Raw genomic sequence first — 16,036 nt, 5'->3', positions numbered from 1 at the left:
CCTTTTCCTTTGAAGTTTATATGGGTTTTTCTTTGGAAATCATCTTCCTTTATTATTTTAAGAAACACAGGTGATGGAACAGTTCAGGTGCACATTGCACAGAGTATAATTTTCAGGCTTCATCAATTTTTGTTGTTTGGTTCTAGAAATAGCAGTGCTTTTATTCATAAAGTGCCATTGCTTTTTATTTTTAACATGAGAAAGGTTTCAGTGAAGAAAACCCTCCTCTCTTTTATTTAATTCCTGCAATGAGAAATAGCATCATATTCAGTTTCATTAGCTCCTTTATTCGCTCCCCAGTTTTCTCTGGTTTTGAAGAACTTCTGTAGATGAAGTCAGCTTTGTTCACACTTCTTTTTACCCAAGGTCTGCAGAGGAATGATTTTGCTCTCTTACAATGGACTCTTGTTGCCAAGAAGGTAGTAAAAAGGCATGTATAATCTTGGCAAGTAATGTGTTCTTTTTCAAGCCTTTAGAAAGGACAGACTGAGGCATCACTCCTACCCTCTATCTTGATTTACTCCAGCTGCTTAAAACTTCCTAGAACTAGGTTAAACCATCCTTTTAGCACTGGTATTTCTTCCCAAAAGGACATGATTCGGTAATCCTTGCAGCGCCCAGCTACTAGACACAGACTTGGGGGCTGTAAGCAGAGATACTTTCAGTTACCGTTCATTTGGGGACAGATCTCCTCATTTCAGGTAACAAAGGCCTCATTTTTATGTAAGTCGTGTTTAGAGGGCACTTATTTGCAGCTGGGTAACTTGGGCTCTTTGGAATCATCACCAAAGGGCAAGGGCATTGGTGATTATTTGGCTGGATTAGCTATAGTCACCCTTTTCAAGAGCTGCTCTCCGGCTTGCAGTGTTTGGAAGGAGGGTTGTTAGCGATTGCTTTCTGGTTGCACTGTACCTTCCTACTGTTCTTTAGGTGAATAGCTCTGAAATACTGGACTGGTGTGCAGGTGGCTCAGCAAATTTGTTGAAATCTGTAAAACTTTAGTAGCATTAAGCTCTCTGCTTTGGTCTTTCATCCTGTTTCCCCTCACATAGCAACTGTCTCTTTGGATTCAAACGTTCTAACATAAACCATGGTGTAGTGTGAGGTGTCCCTGCCCATGGCAGGGGGCTTGGAACTAGATTATCTTAAGGTCCTTTCCAACCCAAGCCATTCTGTGATCCTATGATTCTAGGTTAGCTTCGGGGTTACTTGGGTCTTTGTGCCCTTACAGCTCAACCTGTTTATACCCAATGTCTTGAAGAAGTGTCCCAGCTTTCCCCAGTTGCTTAATTTCCTTTCCTCATACTTGAAGTAACCTGATGATCTTAAGGTCCTTTCCAACCCTAACTACTCTATGATTCTATGATGGGGTTTGTTGGAGGGGGAGTGTTGTATTTTATTACTTTTCTACTAATACCCTGTTTCATTCTGTTTCCTGGGTACCAGCCCAAACACTTTGACTCCTTGATGCCTGATCAACGTAGTTCCAGAATCAGAAGAGTTACCCTGAAGTGCAAGGGATGTGCAAGCCCCAATTTCTTACCTCTGGAATTTGTTATGGCACAGGGGTGTTTCACTTCTTATTAACGCTTTGCCCAAGGGTGATTGCTGGCAGTAGTCTTTTCATTTTTGCCTCCTGCTGCCACTTTGACAATAGGAACGGCAGCAGGAGGCAACAATGAAAGGACCAGATTGAAAGAAGCACTTTGCCACTGTTGTAATTTTGAAATTGATGGCGTTTTTTAGCCCAAAGTCTCAGGAAAAAAGCTGCTTTCCTCTTTGCTTCCTATTGTTTCTCCAACAGAGAGAGACATTCTCTGATGTTGCAGAGGCAGTGGGAGGCCACAATGAAAATAATTTCCTTCCTGAAACATTGGATAACAAAATGTGAACAATTTCAGCAGGGAAATAGTGGCTTGGGGTTTTTTTTTTGTCGACTGCCATGTGGTGAATACTGGAATTTCCATTTGACCGTGGAAAATAAATAGCAGCTGCTTTTCTGATCGAATTAATGTGATTGTAGGATAATTTCTACAAATCTATTTACTGTGCGTTTTTAACACGCCTTTGAGGGAGGTTTACCTCTTCCTATGTGAGAATAAGGTGGGTATACAACTCCCTTCTGAGGCTACATGCTTCCTCTAATGTCATGGCCCTGGCACCAGCTTTTTTAAGCCAGAAACTTACGGGTCTGTACATTCAAGAGCTGCATTTTTTACCAGCATCATCAAAATGGCTAAGAAATCCAGATGTAATTATCAGGGACACTAATGCCATAGGAAGAAAGGTGCAGGGTGGTTCTGAAGCTGTGCTAGCACATTGGTGATGTAAATGCTGTCACAGCACATTGCATGATGCAGCTTTTCTGGAGTCTTTGCTCAGCGGTATTGGGCCTTAAGTGTTATTGGGGTTGAGCTTCAGAGGAGGCCAAGTGGGAGGGCTTTTATGCTTCATTTGAGACTGATGTTCACCTTCTCTGCCCCATGGTTTGGTGTGACTTTATTTGCAGCAGTGAACCAAATCAGCAGGTGACCAGCAGATTGAAGGAGGTGATCCTGCCCCTTTACTCTGCTCTTGTGAGACCTCACCTGGAGCATTGTGTGCAGTTCTGGTGTCCTCAACATAAAAAGGACATGGAACTGTTGGAACAAGTCCAGAGGAGGCCATGAGGATGATCAGGGGACTGGAGCACCTCCTGTATGAAGATAGGCTGGAGAAGAGAATGCTGCTCGGAGACCTCCTAGCAGCCTTCCAGTATCTGAAGGGGGCCTATAGGGATGCTGGGGAGGGACTCTTCATTAGGGACTGTAGTGACAGGACAAGGGGTAACGGGTTAAAACTTAAACAGGGGAAGTTTAGATTGGATAAAAGGAGGAAATTGTTGTTTCCTGTTAGGGTGGTGAGGCACTGGAATGGGTTGCCCAGGGAAGCTGTGAATGTTCCATCCCTGGCAGTGTTCAAGGCCAGGTTGGACGAAGCCTTGGGTGAGATGGTTTAGTGTGAGGTGTCCCTGCCCATGGCAGGGGGGTTGGAACTGGATGATCTTAAGGTCCTTTCCAACCCTAACTATTCTACGATTCTGTGAAATCATCCAAGGGACAGAAGCACAACCACCAGACACAGCAGATGTTTACAACCTCTTGTGATCTACTGCACCATTTTCTAGCTGTTCTAATGAGTACTGGCATGAGTCTTCAACAAAATCAAGTTCTACGTCGACAAAGAGGAGAGGGGTTGCCCTGGCACATAGCAGTGATTTCATTCAGTGTGGTGCACTGCATGGTCACGGCATGGATGCAGGAGACCACAGTGTTGACAGGGAGGGTAAAGTGTAAATCGATGAGTGGCATTGTCCTGTTTTAGCTGTTATGGGCTATTGCTCTGCTCTTTGAAGACTTTAGTGTCTGTAATTAGTTGTCTTGAATGGAAAGATTTTTCTCTTCTTGAACATGTGAGAAATTTGGGAATGGGAGAAATTCAGGAAAAGTTATGCAGAGCATAACTTTATTTGCAGCAGTGAACCAGATCAGCAGGTGACCAGCAGATTGAAGGAGGTGATCCTGCCCCTCTACTCTGCTCTTGTGAGACCTCACCTGAAGTATTGTGTGCAGTTCTGGTGTCCTCAACATAAAAAGGACATGGAACTGTTGGGACAAGTCCAGAGGAGGGCCACGAGGATGATCAGGGGTTATGCAGAGCATAACCTTTTGTTAACTTCTCTTCTTATAGTCCTGGAGAATTAACATTTCTCTTAAGACAGCACAAGAATTTGGCATTTGTATGAAGTGAACTGATTCTCCACCCTTTTTCTTTCTTGTTACATAACAAAAACTAAACTCTTTGACAGACTCATCAACAGAATGTATTTGTAGGCTTTGAAGTGTAAATGGTGTATTTGTGTGTCTCAGCATGACTTTGAGGTGCCACGTGTAAGCGCACGCATATCTGTGTCCTGGATTAGTTTGTCTAATTAAAATTGTTCCTGAAAACTGCATACAGGTAGACACATTAAAGCAGCTTGATTTTTCTTTTCCTAAGTTCTGAGCACTTTTAGTTCCTGTAGGATTAAAGAGAGTCAGGGAATTCAGCAACTGCAGATCTTGTTGTGTGTTCACATAGGGAATAATTATTTAGATATTCATCTTTCCATGGTCGGTTTTCCTGGTGTTGGCTAAGTTTTCAGCTGCTTTATGATGCTTCACAGTACTATAATGGAGCTTGGAAGGAAAGGCAATTCTGATTTGCTTTCTTCTTCCCAGCAAGTTTTGGTTGGGAAATGACACATTCTGAGCTAATTTAGCAGCATCATTTGAACTGACCTCTTCTTGCTGCTTTGGAAGCCTTTTAGAGAGACGCTTGACAGTGGATGGTGTCTACTGGCTAACCTATTAGGGCTGTTTTGCTTGGTCATGTTAGTGCAGCTGTAACAGGTCCGTTGGTTTTCAAAGTGGGCTTTTGTCATGCTCCATCCAAATGCAGTGCACATGTTAATGCCAATTAAAGATCACCATAAAATCAATTGCCTTTTCTTAGTTGATTTTGTTTCAGAAGCAACCGATTTCATACTCACATATAGGCAAGTGGGTAAGGAATGAACTGTTTGATGACCGTGTTTTCCCAAGGGCTTTATTTACATGATATTTTGATGTCTGCTTGATTTAAACATTTACCTCAACATGAGGTTGTCGTGGTTTAAGCCCAGGCCGTAAATCAGAACCACTCAGTCTACTTCCCCCCCCGGCACTTTCTTCCCCCCGCTCCTGGAGGGATGGGAAGGAGAAAAGAATGTAACTCCCACGGGTTGAGATAAGAGCAGCCCAGTAACTAAGGTATAACACAATTCACTGCTGCTACCACCAATAACAATAATGATAAGGGAAATAACAAGGGAAGAGAATAAAACCGCTCACCACCCGCAGACCAGTACCTACCCAGTACCCTACCCAGCAGTGATCTAGCCCTTTCGGGTAACTGCCCCTAGTTTATATCCTGGCCATGACGTGCTGTGGTATGGAATACCTCTTTGGTCAGTTTGGGTCAGGTGTCCTGTCTCTGTTTCCTCCCAGCTTCCCCTCCTCCCTGGCAGAGCATGAGACTCACAAAGTCCTTGGTCAGAGTAAACGTTACTGAGCAGCAACTAAAAACATCGGTGTTATCAGTGCTGTTCCCAGGCCGAAAGTCAAAACCATAGCACTGCACCAGCTACTAAGAAGGGGAAAAATGACTGCTACTGCTGAACCCAGGACAGAGGTGAACAGAGTTTGATAAACTCTCTTCTGTCTTTTAAAGAGTAGAATCCACAGATACCTGTCCTCTCCCTTCCTCTCTAGTTGTCCAGAAAACATCATTTTTAGTCTTAATCTCTAACAGCAGAAAACGCACCACTGAGTTTTCCTTGTTTCACTTTTGGTTGTTCCCTGGGGTTCACTGAACAAGGCTAGTACCCCAGAATGAAGTTTTATTATAGTGTCTCATTTCAATTCAAATCAGTGTAGAATTTGGGATTTTAGCTGCTTCTGCATCCGGCTTGTGAAAAAAGACACATTACAAAATGGCTTTTGAAGATTTATGAAGACTTGTATGGTACAGAGGCTGAAAGGAAGCTTAATTACATTCAGCTTTTGGTCATTTTTGCGTCTAAGGATGTGCCCGTATACTGTCATCTCAAAGACCATCTAAGAAAATAAAATTGATTGGTGAGCCTTCTGGCTAAAACTAAAATGAGTCCTTTGTCATCTGCCCGTGGAGCGTGTGCTCAGTCACTGCCATCTCCTGTGTGCTCCCCTAGACTCTCCATCACTGAGGTTTGTCCAAAATTCTAATCCAACTTCCTTTTATACTGAGGCCTTCTCTGTAAATAATCGAATTCTTCTCTTGACGTACTCACACAGACTTCTTTCTATCACACAGACTTCTTTGTATTATTAAGAAATAATATAATCTAGTCCGTGCAACTGTTTGCTTCGGCGACAGTAAAATGTACATCTTGTTTTGTATTAGCTTGTGTAGAGTACAAAGCGTTAAGATAAAAACTTGGCAACTGCTGTCACCTTGTGAATGACATCTCTGCTCATAAAGCTCCGATCCAAGACAGCAAATAATATGGGAACGTCTTATTTACTTACATAGGAAACTCAGTTGTAAGAGTGGGGATGGGTAGGTGTCTTTGAGTACAGTAATTCACAGGCTAATAATGCCAGAAGCCATAAAATCTCTCAGTTGGAGGTTACTGTGAATAGCAGTGCTGAACAATTGGGAAGTACTGCTGAGATGATAGTCTGAATGATGATTGAGTTTTCCTGGAGAGCCCTTATCTGTGCTTAAAATTGTAGGTAATGTGTTTAAATTTAACCATAATAGAAGTTCATTGAGCCTTCAGAGTGGTTTCTGTGTCCCCTCTTTAAATGGTTTATCATTTTCCTTAGAAATATTCTTGGTCTTTACAGTGAAGAAAAATGCTTGTGTTGCTGTCAAAAGGAACATTTTCCCAGCAGAAGGAGCAAGAGGACTGAAGGAACAGTGGGAAGGAGGGAGGTTCTCCCTCTAGCTCCTCATGCTAGGAGGCTTGCATGCTGCCTGACAGCACTCTTGGGCAAGCACGGCTCATAGGAAGACGCAGGGTTCTTGGCAGGAGGAGGCTTAAAAGGTAGCTGACTGAGGTTTTATGTACTTGTTCTGTGGCAGTATTACTTTGTCAATACATTAGACCCCAATAGGGTTCACCTGTTGACAGCAAGCTGCCTGTAGCTGGGTAAGCTAAAAGCATTCCAAACCATCTTGCAGACTTTTTAAGAGTTTCCCTATCAGTTGGTGAAAAAAGTTTGCATTCCGGTTGTACTCATATATTGCAACCAAGCTTTTGTGTAGGGTCCTATATAGGAAAGAGGTACTTACTCCCTGTAAGATTTTAGCATGCATTTCTAAGGGTGTAATCCACCCCTGTAAACAGATAGCATTTCACTACCCCAGTAGTTTTTTCAGTTGCTAGGAGCTAGCCTTTGTCAATCAAGTAAAGTGTGAAATCCAAAGTACATCTTCATTTAAAAGTCAGCAGTGATTGCGAATGCACTCTGGTCACTTCAGGTGACTTATAGATCCTGAAATTAAACCCCAAAGTAACTCTCTTGTTAAAAATAGTTAAAAATGGCTAATTGCAAGAAACTGATTTGAGAACTATTGTTAGAGAAGGAGAATGCTAGTAATAACACCAGAAGCAAATTGTGTGCACATACACTACTAGATACTGCTAAGCCAGGTTGGATGGGCCTTGAGCAAACTGCTCTAGTGGAAGGTGTCCCTGCCCATGGCATGGGGCTTGGAGCTAGATGGTCTTTCCAAACCAAACCCATGCTCCAACCCTTTGTGTGATACTTCCCATCCCTCTGTATTGGACTTGCAGTTTTGTGAGGCCATTGAGAAAAATGTTCCATCAAGGAGAATAAGCCATGTGAGCTTTTCATGATGCCTTCCTGAATCGCTGTTTAGTTGCTGCTGTATGAAAGGTACATATAATTATGTGCTAATATTTTCTCTTTTACACCTGCTTATGTACTTTTTCCTTAAGGAAATCTGTAGTTGATTAAAATTACTGTGAATTTTCTTCAGATAATTGAGACCAAATGAAACTGCGCACCATGTGTGTACGCATATGTGCAAATACATAAAATTAAGGATGCATATATATGTGGGCATAGGGGTGAGTAAATGCACAGCTAATGGGAAATATCTTCCACTTAGCAATGGATTTAGTAATCTTCAGTCTGTGCAGCATCTTAGAGGTCATTGTGCACCACAGTGTGTGTGCTATCAAAATGCTAATTGTCCCCATGAAGACTTGGGCTGTTTGTAAGTGCCTATGTGATTGTTTTTCAGGCCGGTGAGATAGAAGGAGGTGTTATTTCAGGTTTATAATTGGAATGTGTGATGGATACAACTTTGACAGTTTATTAGTTAGGAAAGGAACAAAAAAATACAGTGATGTGTTGTTCTTCAGTGAATTGATTGCCCAGAGCATGTTATTGACTTTGGTGGTAATATCGTTATATATTTTACAGTCATAAAATCAAGGAATTCAGATTATGCCCTGAGGGTTTCCCACATTTAAATAAAGGATATAGCCATTTCCAGGGCTATTGGTTTAGATTAGCTTCTATGAAGAATGCTTAGTGTGTTGTAAGAACATACAGTAAAAGCAACAGTGTGCTTATTGCTGTGGTGCTTTGGTTTGTTTTCTTTTCCTAGTTATGAAATACACTTACAGATCCCCTGGGAGAAGGAACAGCATTTGTTCGACATGTTGCCATGTTAATACAACTTTAGCTTGGTGGCCTCTTGGGCTAAGAGCCAAAATCAAGCGTAATCCTTGACTAGTACCAAGAGTGAGGATAAGTCTTCTTGAAACGCTTACCAAAATTCCTAATGCCTAGGAAGAAAGCCTTGCTTTGAGCTGCAGTCTGCAAAACTAAGAGCATTGTGTAGAACCAGATAACTTAATGCAAGCACAGTGCTCCCTCTTGATGTCCAAGATAAATGGCAGCCAGGGCGCTGCTGCGATGGTGATACCCTGGGAGCAACTCCCTAAGCAGCTGCAGTGACTCCTGCTGCTGGGTAAGGCCTGGGAGCATCCACCTCCAGCAGCAACTGGAGCTGTTCTGGCCTGGATCTTCCACAGTAGGTTATGTTCCTCTTGGACTGTTAACCTGTCACATCTTGGGATTGAATGTGCTTGAAATACTTGGGTTGAGTACTTGGGGGATTTGTTTCCAGGTCTGTTTCTAGCTTGCTTGAGGGAATCTTCATCAAATTAAGCTATATTGCCTTAAATAAGGATTATTAACTTGAGCTAAAAAGCTTGTTTATGACTTCTACAGTAGCTGTAGCACGGTGGATAACCTTAAGGCTGATTACGATAAGCCTGTCTCTCTACTTTAGATGCAAGCTCAGAAGCACATTGCATCATCCAGCTCTGGGGATTTATTGTTCTCTTAAAAGACTGTGGAAGTCCAAGTGCAATGGCAGAACTTGGCAGCAAAGGTCATGCTTTCCTGCTCGTGCAGGAGCAGTGGGTCCAGCTGGAACACGTACGGCTTAAAGGTGCACAGTTACATCTACAGAATACACTTATATCTATAGTTCAAGGGCCTCTGAGGATTATAAATCTGTGTGCTACAACACTTCTTTGCCTGTGTCATCAGCAACACACTTTCTAATTGAAAGTGATCACCTTTGTAAACTGGATTTGTGTGATGCTGTCCATGGGGTTTTAACTTTTGCATTTTTTCCTGTGCGTGGGGCATGAGAATCATATAGTGTTTCGTTTTGTTGATAATCTTGTTCCATTTTGGACTGCACTGTGTTTTGAACAAGTGCTTGGGATATTTCTTTGCTTATGAAAAGCGATTTCTGGAAGCATTTTAGCAAACCATCAGAAAATACCCATTGGTCTTGGAGTTAAAAAAGGTTTAAACACAAAAAAATGAGTCTAGGAGCATTTTAGAATGGTCCTCTGAAGAAGAGCACTGGCAGATCCCCGTCTGTGCAGGGGATAGTGGACAATTGGGATGGGCATCAGCTGCCCGCCCAGGAGTGACTAGAGTGGTGTTCTCTAGTCAAGACATCCTAAAATGAGGTCTCAGGGAAAGTGTTATGGAAAGAAGTGGTTGTCATTAAACCCGTGCTTCTAATTTTGTTGTAGAGTATGGTCTAGTAATGATGTGAGACCTCAAGCTTCCGTTTCCCATAAAAACTTCTTAGCTGGTTTGTAATGTCCCCCTTCCTACCTTTGCAATGTTATTTGTAGTGTGAGGAAGGCAAGCTGAGAGCGAAAGCACCAAGATGTGGCTTATCCAAACAAAACTGAGCTCTGGCAGTAAATGCCATCCCACATCCAGGATAATCCTCCTTCCCATAGGGTGGGACTGAGCAAATGTAGTGGCAGGGGTGGCTGGAGAGCTGGGTCTCCACTGACAAAGGCAGGAGCTGCAAAGAAGAAAAGATTGACTCCACTTATTATATGGAAGGAAAGAGGCAGAACTTTCCTGGGTGAGTTTCTGGCACAGGGACAGCTTTTAGGTCGTGTGTTATCATTCGCCCTCCTCTGAAGCTGAAGAATTACAGCCTCATAATTCAGACATCTCTTATTTATGCCGTTTCAAACACAGAAAGCAGCTTGTTCAAGAACTGCCATTAAAACTGAAACTTCTTTGTTTCAATGATGAGGTGTTTATGAGAGTCTGGACTTGGAAGTGCCCAGTGTACAAACAAAGTGTCACCCCGCATAAATCTCCCATCTCAGAGTGCTGTAAAGTCAGTCATACTGGCAGCGTTTGTCATTGGTACTTTCCCAAGCAGGTAGAAAGTTTATCAGTGCTGAATACGGCACCAAAATTTGGAAGTACAGTATGAGCATAGATCAGTTACTGGAGACCAGTAATGAGTGGCGTCCCTCAGGGATCGGTGTTGGGACCGGTTTTGTTTAACATCTTTGTCGCTGACATGGACAGTGGGGCTGAGTGCGCCCTCAGCAAGTTTGCCGATGACACCAAGCTGTGTGGTTCAGTTGATACCCTGGAGGGAAGGAATGCCATCCAGAGGGACCTCGATGCACTTGTGAGGTGGGCTGATGCCAACCTCATGAAGTATAACCACGACAAGTGCAAGGTTCTACACCTGGGTGGGAGCAATCCCAGGCACAGCTGCAGGTTGGGCAGAGAAGAGATTCAGAGCAGCCCTGCGGAGAAGGACTTGGGGGTGTTGGTTGATGAGAAAATGAACATGAACCAGCTTCAGTGTGCGCTTGAGCCCAGAAAGCAACCGTATCCTGGGCTGCATCCAAAGAAGCATGACCAGCAGGTCGAAGGAGGTGATCCTGCCCCTTTACTCTGCTCTTGTGAGACCTCACCTGGAGCATTGTGTGCAGTTCTGGTGTCCTCAACATAAAAAGGACATGGAAATGTTGGAACAAGCCCAGAGGAGGCCACGAGGATGATCAGGGGACTGGAGCAACTCCTGTATGAAGATAGGCTGAGAAAGTTGGGGCTGTTCACCCTGGAGAAGAGAAGGCTGCGTGGAGACCTCATAGCAGCCTTCCAGTATCTGAAGGGGGCCTATAGGGATGCTGGGGAGGGACTCTTCATTAGGGACTGTAGTGACAGGACAAGGGGTAACGGGTTCAAACTTAAACAGGGGAAGTTTAGATTGGATATAAGGAGGAAATTCTTTCCTGTTAGGGTGGTGAGGCACTGGAACGGGTTGCTCAGAGAAGTTGTGAATGCTCCATCCCTGGCAGTGTTCAAGGCCAGGTTGGACGAGGCCTTGGGTGATATGGTTTAGTGTGAGGTGTCCCTGCCCATGGCAAGGGGGTTGGAACTTGATGATCTTAAGGTCCTTTCCAACCCTAACTATTCTATGGTTCTATCAGGGGGGAATCTGGATATACACTGAGAAATGGTGACTCTTGCAGATGGCTGATTTATACTATAGGGCAGTGTGTGTGTGTGCATCCTCTCTGCTTTTTCATAGGGTATATGCTTTAGGGTTTTACGGATGAATTTGTACTCTCTAATAACGTGCAGTTTCCACTGCAGTTTAAAATATCTACACCATTTTCATGTCGATGATTTTCCTATCCCAAGAGCACTTTATCTTATTTAATCTGGGTCATAATTGACATGGGACTTGTGCGTTAGGAAACGCAGCCATAAGTTGTGTTTGAATGGGCTATTAATGTCAAGGATTTAGTTACTGTGCAGCAAAATAGATCAGAGGTTGGGATAAGTATAAATATTCAAGTAAGTGATGAATGCAACATCTCTGTCATGTCTTGGACCCAGGAAGCACTCCTGAACACTTACACTATTAGCTAACAGCTGCCTATGGCTGTAACAGAGACATAAGGTTGAGCATTGTTGTCAAGAAAGCTGTTGGAATTGGATTTTATTTACTAAAAATCAACAGGGTATCTTTGAGGCATATAAGACATATGGAAATGTCCACTGTTAGTGTTGTACTTTGTTATAGCTCCAGATGTTTTCCCTCTTGCCCCACTCTAGAGGCTGAAAGTGGGAAATGGGTTTGCATTGGATTAGTAGGTGGTGCCAGCATCTGCCTTGGTATTGCCCTGGGAAGTGATATCAGCACTACTTCAAGTTTCTGATTTATCGTCTGTGTCTCATTAGGTTTGGGGGATTTTTAATAAATCACAGTGTAAAAGCATAAAGTTTCAATCCCGTTTCATTATTTTGAGGGAGCAGGAGTGAAAACAAATCAAGGAGACAGTTGGGTGGCTGCTGAACTATCACAGCAACACTTAACCAGTTCCCTTCTTTTAGGGGACTATAAATGAAGCATTAAAGCATTGCTTTGAGCTGACATTTTTCATTGAAAGAAATGGTACTTGTATGCTCGAACACACTCAAAGATCTCAGTATGCTTAAAATAGCTCTATTCTTCAGCATGCACTTAGTCCATTATCAGTTCACAGCATATGCTGTACTTGAGGGGAAGGAGAACCAAATGAGTATCTTCATTTGGAAGTAATCTTCCTTGGTCATATATGCTTCTAGTTTTACTCATCATGGTGGTGTAAAATCGCAGTTCCATACTTTTGAACCCAGTTTATTCATCCATTTGATGTGGGTGTAGTACCAGCAAAGTTGACCCAAGTGTCGGGTGGTGAAAAAGGTGCTTTTAATAGAAATATCAACCAGGGTGGCTCTTTCCCCCTAAAGCTTCTGTAGTTCTGTGGATATCGTTTGGTTGGTTACATATTGGCTTGCAATAATGTACAGCTCGCTGCTGGTTTTTTGAGGTCCTAGCAAGAAATACCACAGACAGCTGCAAAATACATCTTTAATCACTTCTAGGAAGACTTGATTCCCTAATTAACATACTTCCTCCATCTAAGACACAATATGAACTCTTCTGCAGGTACTCGGGGGGAAAAACGTCTTCCTGGCAGAAATGTCCTATTCATGGGTTGCTGTGGTGTTATCACTGTGTGGTTCAGGCTTGTCTGAGCATTGTTATTTATGTACATTGGTGTCGTGGTTTAACTCCAGCCAGCAACTAAGCACCACACAGCTGCTCACTCACTCTTCCTCACACACCCCCCAGCAGGATGAGGGTAAGAGAACTGGAAAACACGTGGGTTAAGATAAGAACAGTTTAATAATGGAAATAAATGAATAGCAATTCTAAAACCATAGAAAGGTTTGGGTTGGAAGGGACCTTAAAGCTCACCCAGTTCCAACCCCCTGCCACGGGCAGGGACACCTTCCCCTAGAGCAGCTTGCTCCAAGCCCCTGTGTCCAACCTGGCCTTGAGCACTGCCAGGGATGGGGCAGCCACAGCCTCTCTGGGCACCCTGTGCCAGCGCCTCAGCACCCTCACAGGGAAGAGCTTCTGTCTAAGGTCTAATCTAAATCTACCCTCTTTCAGTTTAAAACTATTCTCCCTTGTCCTGTCTACTAAATATCCTTGTCCAAAGCTCCTCTCCAGGATTTTTCCATAGTCCCTTTAGGCACTGGAGCTGCTCTCAGGTCTCCCCTTCAGGAGCCTTCTCTTCTCCAGGCTGACCCAGCCCAGCTCTCTCAGCCTGGCTCCAGAGCAGAGCTGCTCCAGCCCTTGCAGCATCTGTGTGGCCTCCTCTGGGCTTGCTCCAACAGCTCCAAGTCCTTCTCGTGCTGTTGCCCCAGAGCTGGATGCAGGACTGCGAAGGGGGAGCCTCCCCAGAGCAGAATAGAGGGGAGAATCCCCTCCCTTGACCTGCTGGTCACATTTCTTCTGATGCAGCTTCTTTTGATTATTGTAATAAATGCAGCACACTTATGATAATGATGATGTTAATAATAATCTAACAATTGTAATTAAAAGGACAATAACAACAAAAAAAAAAGAGATAAAAATAAACCCAAGAACAAATGATGTAAATGAAGAACAATTGCTCACCACTAACTGATGCCCAGGCACTCCCCAAGCAATGGCTGCTGGCCAGCTTTTCCTGTAGTTTATATGCTGAGCATGAGATCATATGGCATGGACTATATGTGGGGCCAGTTGGGGACAGCTGCCCCAGTTTTGTCCTGTCCCAACTTCTTGTGCACCCCCAGGCTACGCATTGATGGGAGGTGTGAACAGCACAAAACACCTTGACTTTGTGCTCAGCAACAGCTAAAATACTCATGTATTTTACCAGCACAGATCCAAAATAGAGCCCTGTACCAGCTACCATGAGGAAAATTAACTCTATTCCAGCCAAGATCAGCACAAATGGCCTTATCACTGCAATGCTACCTTTTACCCCCCGATTGCTTATTTATTAAGAAACATCTTGTGCCTTCTTTTAAGCTTCTCAGGGTGAGGTGAGCCTGTGCGAGCTGACTTTGCTAGTTGTGTGTGTCTATAAGCAGAAAAACAAGAAGACAGTATTACTTGTAGGGGTTGAGAGCAGCAATATTCTATAGACAAATAGTATCATTTGGTTTGCCATCATTCGAATGTTAATAGTGTTAACATTGCTGATAATGTTAGATAAGTTGGTATACAAGGAAATAGCATGTTTCCATTAGTCCTGTCTGCAAAATTAAGAATCCTCAAATGGATTGGGATTAAAACAACCCACCCAGATCAGAAGTTTTCAGATCCACGGGGTCTGATTCAGGCTTATCTCTTCTCTCTGTAAACCTAATTTGTGTGCAAATTTCGTGCAGGAGATTTTGTATGGCACCAATTCCACTGTGAATTCATTTGAGGCAGGAAGGCCAAGAGGTTGCATTGAACTAATTCTCTTCTAATTCTATTGCAATTTGCATGTTTAGGTGTTGAGGTAGGAGCTAAATCTAATTTGCCACTTAATTGTGAGTATTTATTCATTTATTTTCCTTTGCACTCAAGTAAATTTCCTTGTTTCCCTCCTGTCTTTTCAGGCCAGGATCGCAGTGAAGCCACTTTAATAAAGAGGTTTAAAGGCGACGGTGTTCGATACAAAGCAAAACTGATTGGGATAGATGAGGTTTCTGCCGCACGAGGAGACAAGTTATGCCAAGACTCCATGATGAAGCTCAAGGTGCAGTGAAACATTTAATGTTTAATATTATGGAGTTAAGGAGAACAGCTTTCAGGTTGAACTTTTACTCATTCTCCTTTCATGACGCTGGGTCTCACTCTGGTTAATTATGTATTGGAATCAACCAATTTTAAGTGAATTCCTGGGTGGTGTTGCTTATCCCAGTTTCATTTTCATACATTATCTCTGAGTTCAGTAGCTATTCGTGATTGACACCACTGCAATTTGTCCACACAATGATAAACCGCACATCTGTAAATTAAATAATTTTATTATGCAGAAGGGGAGGTTAACCACTATGAAGGAAAATGGTATATCAAAACGTTTTATATGACAGTGCTAATCGACTGCAGCCCTGCTTTGAGCAGTATCTCCTGCTGGAACAGGCGGGAAGGGGTGAATATGGGCTGTAGGTAGCCTGGTGTAGAGGGGAGCTGGTGTCCTCACTGGGAGGAGAACGTCTTGCATCTGTAATGACAGGGTTGGTGGGTTACAAAATCGGGAGCAGTGCACCGAGAGCACGGAGCATGAGAAGATAAAGAGGAGTCCCCAGAGTCTGGGGAAGAAACAGCAGTGACAAAGGCAGATTTTGAGCAGACTGTGAACTTGAAGACAAGAGCCTGAAAGCACTAGTGATGGAGGAAGGTGGACTTTCTGGAGCCTGACAGACATCTCTCTCTGAGTCTTTTCTTACAACCCTCCAAAAGCATAAGAGCTCTCCATACGAAGCATCCTTTACGTCATCCTGGGACATGTGGAAGAGCTGGGGTCACTGAGAAGGAAAGATAGGTTATGCTTTCCTTGAGTGCAGTGTTGGTTTCCCATCTGCATTGCAGGGTTACAAGCTAGGTCTAGGAGTAAACCCTCTGCATTTTTCTTCCTTCCAGTTCTCTCCCCAGCCCTCTGGCAGGAGAGCTGATGGATTTTCCATCGCTGATCTTTCCAGGAGGAGAAATCACTAAATGATATCTT

The 16,036-nt window shown here is 43.3% G+C and overlaps 1 protein-coding gene across 12 annotated transcripts in view; it reads left to right on the top strand.

Moving 5' to 3' along the window:
* The window catches only part of DAB1 (DAB adaptor protein 1), a 479,582-nt gene that overhangs the window by 397,841 nt on the left and 65,705 nt on the right, over positions 1–16,036 (top strand). For all 12 annotated transcript variants that reach the window (XM_062623134.1, XM_062623133.1, XM_062623137.1 and 9 more), the window contains one exon: positions 14,925–15,064. In XM_062623134.1, the coding sequence (XP_062479118.1) occupies positions 14,925–15,064 (140 nt within the window). The remainder of the gene's footprint in view (positions 1–14,924; positions 15,065–16,036) is intronic.

This window comes from Pezoporus occidentalis, unplaced genomic scaffold (assembly GCF_034315485.1).
Source record: "Pezoporus occidentalis ecotype Australia unplaced genomic scaffold, CSIRO_AGI_Poc_V1 ctg25, whole genome shotgun sequence".
Classification (NCBI taxonomy): domain Eukaryota; kingdom Metazoa; phylum Chordata; class Aves; order Psittaciformes; family Psittacidae; genus Pezoporus; species Pezoporus occidentalis.
Note: the sequence above shows the minus strand (reverse complement) of the source record. Positions and strands in the feature narration are given on the sequence as shown.